General features: G+C 31.9%; 1 protein-coding gene and 1 long non-coding RNA gene across 4 annotated transcripts; both read right to left on the bottom strand.

Annotated features, from left to right (window-relative positions):
- Nucleotides 1–221: 221 nt before the first annotated feature.
- On the bottom strand, nucleotides 222–3,661 carry LOC129300707 (uncharacterized). Of its 2 annotated transcripts, none has more exons than XR_008590825.1 (3): nucleotides 3,270–3,661; nucleotides 3,021–3,169; nucleotides 222–684 (listed from the first exon to the last, which is right to left on the bottom strand). It is a non-coding gene; the product is annotated as an uncharacterized LOC129300707 (long non-coding RNA). The 2 variants fall into 2 exon arrangements; XR_008590823.1 differs by having other exon boundaries at nucleotides 3,021–3,165.
- A 2,047-nt stretch (nucleotides 3,662–5,708) lies between these two features.
- LOC129303401 (putative 4-hydroxy-4-methyl-2-oxoglutarate aldolase 3) lies at nucleotides 5,709–7,677 on the bottom strand. Of its 2 annotated transcripts, none has more exons than XM_054942690.1 (3): nucleotides 7,484–7,677; nucleotides 6,996–7,146; nucleotides 5,709–6,386 (listed from the first exon to the last, which is right to left on the bottom strand). In XM_054942690.1, exon 3 carries the CDS (start codon nucleotides 6,367–6,369, stop codon nucleotides 5,869–5,871), a length of 501 nt encoding a protein of 166 aa, XP_054798665.1. In that variant the 5' UTR covers nucleotides 6,370–6,386; nucleotides 6,996–7,146; nucleotides 7,484–7,677; the 3' UTR covers nucleotides 5,709–5,868. The 2 variants fall into 2 exon arrangements, with proteins under 2 accessions (XP_054798665.1, XP_054798666.1); XM_054942691.1 differs by lacking the exon at nucleotides 7,484–7,677 and adding an exon at nucleotides 7,327–7,477.
- Nucleotides 7,678–9,445: the final 1,768 nt, after the last annotated feature.

Below are 9,445 nucleotides of genomic sequence, written 5' to 3'. Positions count from 1 at the left end.
AAAGTTTTTGTTGTTATGTTGACTCTTTTTTTAGAACGAACAAACAAGGAAGTTGAAAAATATCATTGATAGAAACTGAATGACTTGCTCATAGATAGGGAATTTGAACACAAAATTTTTATAAGATTGACTTACTCGTAAAAGTTGAACAAAAAATTTCATAAAGGCTAAACACATTGATTATAATAGCATTGATAAACCCTATTCATAAATAGAGAATTTGAACCCATCATGTAATGCAAGACAATCTAAATACACAGCATGGGTGTTACAAAATACACAACCTAAGTACACAAGATAAAAGTTATGATCAATTCAACATGAGTATTGTAAAATCAAAACATATAATGTAAGACAATCTAAATATCAACCCTCCTTGACTTGGCTTTTTGTCTTTCTAATTCTCTTTTCTCATTTTGCTAATAGATGAGAGCTTGTCACAAGGTTGTCCATTCCACTTGAGTCCTAGGGGTTTGAATGGGATCTATGAAGGCTGTATACTAAAGGTGCCTGCACCATTAAACGGGATCCTCCTTGAACCAATTGCACCCGTGGAAGAATTTTGCCTGGATGTCCTCATTTCCTTCTCATTAGGTATAGGGAATGTGCCTCAAGGTCACCATAATGTGCCATATACTCTTGTGCACTAGCCTCCTTAATGACTTGCTCAGAACTTAGTCTAGCCTACACAAAAACATGTCATGAGATCATTGAAATCATTAAAATGGTATTTGACAAATACATAACATAGTCACTCATATAGTACACTATTCTTCTAGTTTCCTCTTCAATTCTAATCCCAAATCCAATTGCCCTCCTCAAGGACTTCCTTTGAATTGGTTGCTTACTCCTCATAGATGGACTTGATTGCTGTTCTTATGTCACTTGGCTTAGTGGGGTCACTTGTTCTTGAGTTAGTTGACTTTATTGAGTTACTTGACTTGTTGAACTTTTTCTGAAAACAAATTGCCATTAAACAATTAGTATAAATTATATAATGATAAAGATATTATGAGAATAACAAATTATCATGTGCCTCTTTAGAATGAAATTTCTTGTGACCCCTTTTTTTTCAAACACTATATGATGCTTCCTCCTTTCTTGCTCAATTTTTCTAGCCTGTTAGGATTTCTATGGATATGTATGGACCTCCTCTGGTTTGCTTCTTCAAACCTTACTCGCTTTTTCCTTAGTCCTTCGAGTAGGTAACTAGTAGGGGTAATATGGGTAAATAATTCTCTATGTCCCAAAATTGTTTACCCCTCATTGGCTAAAGTTTTTCCCTATAACTCCTTATGTATATGTCCTTATGGTAGTAAGATGAAATTTTAGTTAGGGGGTCCACCTTTGCATGGTATAGTGCACAAAGGCCATGTTAGTATGGGATTCAAATCAAATCCCATGCCCGACAAGTACACATCTTCCTAGTAATATAAACTGTGTATCTATCTTGGCCTTCAGTGACCTCATAACCTTTATCACCATTAAGCACAACCCTACACGTCATAGCTAAGCCTATAATTGTAGTAAATAAAGACATACATTAAGGGCTATAATCACTCTACCACTTGCTATTCACTCTCAGCCCATTTTTACATCATTTTCACTCTTAAACCATCAAACATCCTTATGACTAGAAGATATTGATATTCATCTATCTATGCATTTAAATTCTCACTACAATTATTATCAACCACCCAAGACTTACACCTAGTACAAAAGTATGCTCTTACCCATGCTTAAGTAGGATAACTCAAGGCTGACTCATATTCTTCTCTACATAGTTTACCCATAGCCTTTAAGTTGTCTTTGAACATTTGATCAAATGTACTCCATACACTGGCAAAGAACTTATTCCTCAGTTCTTCCCCCCTTCATCTTCTACTCCAGTTTGCATATCTATGTTGAGCACATAACTTGTGCTCAGCCTCTAGTAAAACATTTGCAATACTGCATTGGTCAAGTCATATAAAAGATAAAGTGTAAGTAAAATGTAAGTTCTAGAGATTAAAGTATTACTACTAAAGAGAAGTTGTTCACCTTTTGCATATTTGACATGGTGGTCACATTAAAGCCATTGGCTATTTCTATAAACCCCTGTAGCCATTGAATAAACCATGTCCAGTTTGTGCCATTTTCTTTTAAAGTCAAATCAAAAACTAAGGGGTATAAAGAGTCATCACCATTCTCCTCTTTGCTCAGTTGCACTTATGGATGCTGATATGGATATTTAGATCCTCCTTTACTTTTCTTTTCATTTTGACGAGCTTGTATTGAGAGTAATTTTGAATTTTTTTCTAGAAGTGCTCAACTAACCATGATGAGTAGCTTATAGGTTCTTGTAAACCCTAGCACATTTATGCTTAGTACAAAATGTCTTAATCTTCAAACTTGGGTTGGATCTATCTTTGAAAGCATACATCATGAATGGACAACCCTCTTGACATTTAAACTGCTCTTTGGTTGGTTCACTCCTAACCACTCTAAGTTTCATCCCCATTTTAATTGCATATCTATCCACAACCCTTGTAAGCTCCTCCTTGTCAGGAAATGTCAAACACAACATTAAAAGGGCCTTGCCTCCTCCCTTATCAGGCCTTCTCACTTCATCTAAAGGCCCTTTAATCATCATGGCCCAAAGACCCCTTAGAGCTATCAATTTAAGTGCTAACAGACACATCACTATCATGAAATTCAAAATCTAAGATTTCTTCAGTGTCACTTGTCACCCCTATAACTCCCATCCTCACTATCATACTCTTCACCCTTATCAGACACATCCTCATGAGATTCAAAGGCTTTGACACATCTATTTATTTGTTCTACAATCTCTTCAGGTATGTCTTCAATACCATCTATATCTTCTACATTATCAAATCCATCTACATCATCAATTATATCTTGCATATGTTCTATATTAGCATTTGACACACCCTCCATAATTTTCAATTTAATTACTTTATCACTAGATAATAAACCATCACCATAAATCATATTATCTATAATTGTGTCATAATCACCTCAAAGTCTTCATTTAGTCTCTTATTATCCTTTAGTTGTAAGGTCAACCAATTCACAGTAGTTGGCCGCATGCTCAGCTTGAGTTGCCTTGTCTGTTCCTTCTAAATGATTGCCCTCTCCTTGTACTGCATTCTCCTCCCCTATCTTGCTTTGAAATTAGGAATTAAAATGAATTTAAAGGGCTTCCATGGGATTTCACTATACGTTTTATTTAAAAAAAAAAACTTTTTGAATGAATCAAATCTCACCTATGATTCCGTATTGTCATTTGCAGACTATAATCCTAGTAGTAGATTCTCCTGTAACACGTGCCCCACTTTCTCCATAGTCTTGACTCTTACCCAGTCACGCTTTGCCTTTCGCTTAATTCGCCATGCTCTCACCAAGCTGTTTCCATGATTTCAAACCTTATTAGGTCAGAGATCTCGAGCTTTAAGTTTAGATGTCACACAGCAAAATAACAAAGTACCTTGACCTAACTTAAGTTCAAAGGATTAATTGTGACTCAGGAAATGCCAACAAGGATCACCTTTCATGTATAAATGTGCAAAAAATTTCAACTGTCAGCTTACGCGTGCACTTTCACGGTTAGTGTTCACTAGCTCAAATGGATATGACATAGTTGCACTCATTAATTTAATGTTTGTGACCTTTTTACACTCTTCTTTATTTTCTGATATTGGGTGTTCCTTGCTAATTACTTTATTTATAGATTTTTCTTTTAATCCTAACATATTTTATTAAATTTACCCATCATATAACGCATCTAAATATTACAATAATAAATTTGCAAATTATTTCCAAGGTAAAATAGAAAAATGTTATTTAATATTGGTCTGAAACTCCAAAAAGACAAATAAAATGAAATAAATTTCTTCTTATAAGAAGACGAAGAAAAAAAAAATCAAGAATTTAAAAATGTTGTTTATTAACCAGGTACTGACATGATTCTTTAATTCTGCACCGATGATTATGCTCGAAAGCGTTCCCTTTAATATTTTTCTTTCCCTGTTGACGATAGTTTCAAGGCTGTTCAATTTGTACTTTTTTATTTGCCGTCCCAAAAAAATGTACTTTTTATTATACTTGCACGGCAAATTTGTGTGTGACTAACTAAACCCTTCTAAAAGAAAGTTTAATATGATTTCGTGGTGTATAAGCCCTTCATTTTTAATTTATTTGCAATGTTGTTCAATCAATATCAATTGATACAAAATATAAAATTTATAAAAAAATAACTCTTTAACAAGAATAAAAAATAATATAAGACCAACAAAAATTGATCCATTTAATAATAATTTGACTTATAACTTATAAGGTCGCCTAATCAAATTCTACTACTAATATAAAAATTTTATTGTAATTAATTTATGAGTATTTTTATAAGTGTTATTTGAACATGAAAACATGCTCTAACCTAATGAACTCTCGCAACCTACCTCATCTGAACTTTTTTTTAATAAAAAAATAAAAAATATGAAACATTTTTCAGACGTTGTAGGATATAAAGAACTACTAAGCAATCTCACTTCAAACTTAGGCCCTTCCATTCGTTTCTTTTGTAACTCCATACTTACAAGTTAACACTCAATCATTGATGCGTTGTTACTAGATGAACAAAAATCTACATGTAAAAAAAGGAAAAATACAAAATCTAATGTTAGATTGCTATAGACAAAGGAAATAAAACAACAGCAATGTCAAAGTGCTTTGTGTTATTGGGAGGCAGAAGGAAACATTTCCAACGGCCTCAAAATTGAGAGGCGGTATTTAAACTCCTCTTTATAGCTTTACTATTTAGCTTGGTCCATATTAAGATGAGAGAATTATTTTAAAAATCCCACTCAATATAATTAATTACTCTTAAATTTATTGACATCTAAACTTAAAAAAATGATAACACAATGAGACTTGCATGCCGTCCTCCCTCTTAAGATTTATGACAACGACAAGAATGATCGTGTTGGAAATTTAAAACAACTCACTTGCACAACAGAACTTGTAACTTGAGTAAAACCCCTAGAGACAGCTTAAAAACCTCAGAATTAGAATTGAAAGTTTTAAAACATTTTTTTTACTTTGAGTTTATTTAAACCACTTGAATAAATTTAAAAAAATTTAGGCCAAATTCGAACATGAATGAATTTAACCCAGATACCCAAATTATTTTTATTAAAATTAGAAAAAAATTGAATGTCTTAATTGTTTTAAGAAAAAAATTGAAGTTAACCAGAAAAAAAAAATAACATTTAACAATTTGGATATATAAATAAATTCAAATAAGTTTAAAAACTTGAGGTGTTAAAACTTGACTATATAAGCTTTTTTATATTCTATGTTATTTTAAATCTGATTTGAATGAGCTTACCCCACTAGATTTACTGGATCTGCTATACAAGTTCACGGGCACAATAAAAGGCAACACACACTAGAAGCTTCATTTTTTTTTCTTTTTTGGGGGTCAAATTTAGAGGCAACAATATTAACACGCATCAATAATTACAGACACACATCAAATTACAATGAATGAAGGCTATGACGATCACTGCACAGCTTCAAGCTCATTTGATCACAAGGAACAAGATGATGTATTCAGTGCTCACCATAGTGAAAATCGAGTTACCAATGCATAATTTCTTACTCGTCATGTTTATTTGAAAAGTTTTATGTGAAGAAAAAGATGGTGCTGCTTCAGAATTCAGATTGATAACTCAGACTTTGATACAACGTTATTAGATCACAAGGAACAAGATATTCCGATCAAGAATTCATCAAGTATACAAAAATCGAATTACCAGTGGATAATTTCCAGCCAGTCATGAGAAGAAGCTGGCACAGCTTGAGAATTCAGGTAGACAACTCAGCCTTGGACACGAGGATTCCATCATTATCAGCATACAACCATTCTCCATCATGAATCAGAGCTCCTGCAATATACACAGAAACATGCTTTTCACCAGTTCCTTTCTTGTTTGATTTCAGTGGATTCGTCGCCAAGGCTCGCACACCGACATCACATCCATTGATCTCATCAACATCTCTAATGCATCCATTCAACACAATCCCAGCCCAGCCATTGTTTTGAGCCAATTGCCCCAAATTGCCTCCCACCAAAGCACATCTCGTGCTTCCTCCTCCATCTACCACTAGAACTCTTCCTTCACCCTTTGTTTCAAGAAGCTCCCTCACCAACACATTATCCTCAAACACCTTTAGTGTCACAATCGGGCCTGAGAATGCTCTCCTATGACCATAACATTGGAAGATTGGTTGCAACACACGCAAATCACCAGTTGGTACATGTTTTGCATTTGAATCACAAATGTCTGAAGTTGCTAAAGATGCCATATTTCTAATGCAGCTCACTGCAATCACTCAATCAAACATGCATAAAATCAGATGATTTCCAGTTCTGAAAATTTCACCAAGAACATCTCATGAAAGTGGAAGAAATTCTTGCATGGACCGATTTACCACATCATTTATAGACTGTCGAACAGAAACATGCTTTGTCAAATGGCTATAAATATAAATTGATTATTCCATTGATGATTAAAAAAAAGGCAAGAAATTAAAAAGATTCCCTATTCCAAAAACAAAATCATTAAAAATATGACATACTTCCTCTAATTCTATTTATAAAATACTTTTTAGAAATTTTGCCCGGTCCTTAATAGAAGACATCTTGTAGAATTTGGTGAAGCTAATGAGTTATTTTAAAAATGCTTATGTATCCAATTGATTCATTTAGGTGGTATGCTAGACTTTAGATTTAAAAACAAAATTAATCATTTTAATCAAGGATAATTTGGGAGTTCTACAAAAAATTTCTAAAAAAAAAAATCAAGACTCTTAAACTAATTTTAACAACTTTTCCTAATCACATGATTTGATTGAAATGGTATAGAGCATGGATGGATGACACGGCTCACAGGTCAAAGCAAGAATTTCTCAAGTGAAAGACCCATACTCACCTTTACCAAATCTATAATTGATGTTACAGGCTAAAGGAGTTGAAACGCGTGGGCGTGGGAATGGGATGCTCGTGATGGGTCTAAGCTTCCACAATAGGAAATGGAAGCAATTAAACTTCTGAATCTGCTGATGATGGTGAGCGAAGTACTTCTGCAAAAGAAAGTCATGCGCACTGCAATATGAAGAATACTCTGCTCCAAGTCTAATAGACACAGCTAATAAAATTTGGGAGGATAAGATTTAAGCTAATTCTTGCAAGCGTCATAAATTTTGTCAAGTATTTCCAAATTATGGGCAACAATTCACCGAAAACGAGGGGAAAAAAATTACTCAAGAGATTGATTCAGACTTCATTTTCAAGCCAGGCAGATCAAAACTAGTGGAACATTCAGCGAAATGTAAATTTACTGGTTCAAGAAGCGGATAGTTGATGAGATTCAAGATTCCAACAACTACAAAGAAAAGGGTTACGAAGGCTGAAGATTACCTGGACGAGAAATGAGAATAAAGTTGGTGGATTTTACATCGTTAAAATATCTTCAGATCGCCATCGCCTTCACCGCCTGGCTGCTCTCCTCAACCCAAGATATTTTGTTTTCTCACCAAACTCTTCTAACTTTTTTTTTTTTAATTGATATGGAGTCTTTTTCCTGGACGCATGTGTACGTGGCACGAATCGGATAACATAAACTAATCCCAATTTAATCTATCTAGTATAGAGGTAACGAGCATTGTTAAGAAATTTCCAGAGAGCTTCCAAGAGAAGACACTATGCTGAATCTGTTCAAGGTTTTGACGGAGCCTGCCGCTGCAGTGACCATATTGGCGACTAGTACAACTCAGATTATTCTTTTGTCCTTGAAGGGAGATTATAGATTCTTTATTCACTCTTTTTTTTTCCCTCATTTTTATATAGAAAAAATAATAAATGAGGAAGAAGAAGAAAAAATAATAGTAAAGAATGGAAATATTGTAAAATTTCCCAATAAGAAGTGAATTGGGATTAAAAAAATTTGATAAATATTGCAAGATTAAAAAAATAAGTTAGAAATAGAGCCAATAATTCGAATAGGCCGGGCTTATTTGAGTCGGGCTCAATCGGGTTATGTTCATTTGGATTAGGTTTAAAGTATTCTATCCATTTTAAAAACTCATATAGCCAAGTCGGACTCTAACACCTTCGGGTTTCGAGCTTATTTGCGCAGGCCCAAATACCTAAGACTTTTTAAAAATATTTTTACTTTATTTTTTAAACTAATTTTAATTTTTAAATAATTCTATTAAGTATAAAATATTATTTTAATTTTAAAAGAATAAAATAAAAAATAACTTATCAACTTTGTACTTAAGTAGCTCTATTATTGTTTTGTTATATTATGTGTAATTTATTCATGAATGTTTCTTTTACTTGTAAATTAATGTCTTAATTATTTAAATATTACTCTTATTATAGTCATATATAAATGTTTTATATATTTTAATTAAATTATATTATTTTAATTATGATTAGATTGATCTCAATTCAATCACAATTAGATTATTGACTTAAAATTATTGTCTCAATAAGTTCAAAGTTTTTAATAATTTTTGGATAAATTGTACTTTTCATTTTTATGAATATAAAAAAAATAGTAATCATTATATTATATAAATCAAAATTATTTAATTATGAGTAAAATATTATTTTTTGGAATCATTTTTCTTTAACTTTTTATATTGTTTAACTCTTACATACAAGAAATTTTTACTCTAATTTATTATTAATTTTTAACCAAGTCTAAGAAGGACAATAACCAAGTAATTATTCAAGAATATTTTTTTATTTATTATGTTTATCTAATAGTAGAGTCGAGAATTTGTACATACCCAAATTTTATTTTTACTTTAAAATTAATTATCTTATTTTTTAAAAAATATATAATTAATTTTTTTATACACAAATGATGTATAAGACTTAAATTTTTTTAAAAGAAATTGGGTCTTAAAATATAAAAATTAATATTAAAATATATTTTAAATATTATTTTGAGATATTTTATTGATTAAAAATAATAAAAATATGAAAATATAACTATTTTTAATTTTTTTTAAAAATAACTATAGTAATATACTCAAATATACAGTAATTTGGTATAAAATGATATAAAACTTAAAAAATTAATTAATATTTATTATATTTTATATATTTTTTAATTTTTTTTAATTCGAGTATTCGGGCAAAGCCCGAACTCAATCGAGCTTGACCCAAATTTTCTCGAGCCTATTCGGGCGGCTCGAATAGACTTAAATATTAAAATATTAATTTTTTTTGGGTTTGGCCTTAAATTTTTCGGGCAGGTTCGGGCTAGCCCATTAGGCTTGACCCAAATTACCGTCGGCTCTAGTTAGGAATGATATCACCAAAGTATGTTGAGAGAAGAGAAGAGATGCTTGCACAAGTATTTATCTC

The sequence above is a fragment of the Prosopis cineraria genome, unplaced genomic scaffold, assembly GCF_029017545.1.
Source record: "Prosopis cineraria cultivar Desert tree isolate PC_DT_omini unplaced genomic scaffold, ASM2901754v1 PC2, whole genome shotgun sequence".
Classification (NCBI taxonomy): Eukaryota; Viridiplantae; Streptophyta; class Magnoliopsida; order Fabales; family Fabaceae; genus Prosopis; species Prosopis cineraria.
This window is presented reverse-complemented; position numbering and strand designations above follow the sequence as displayed.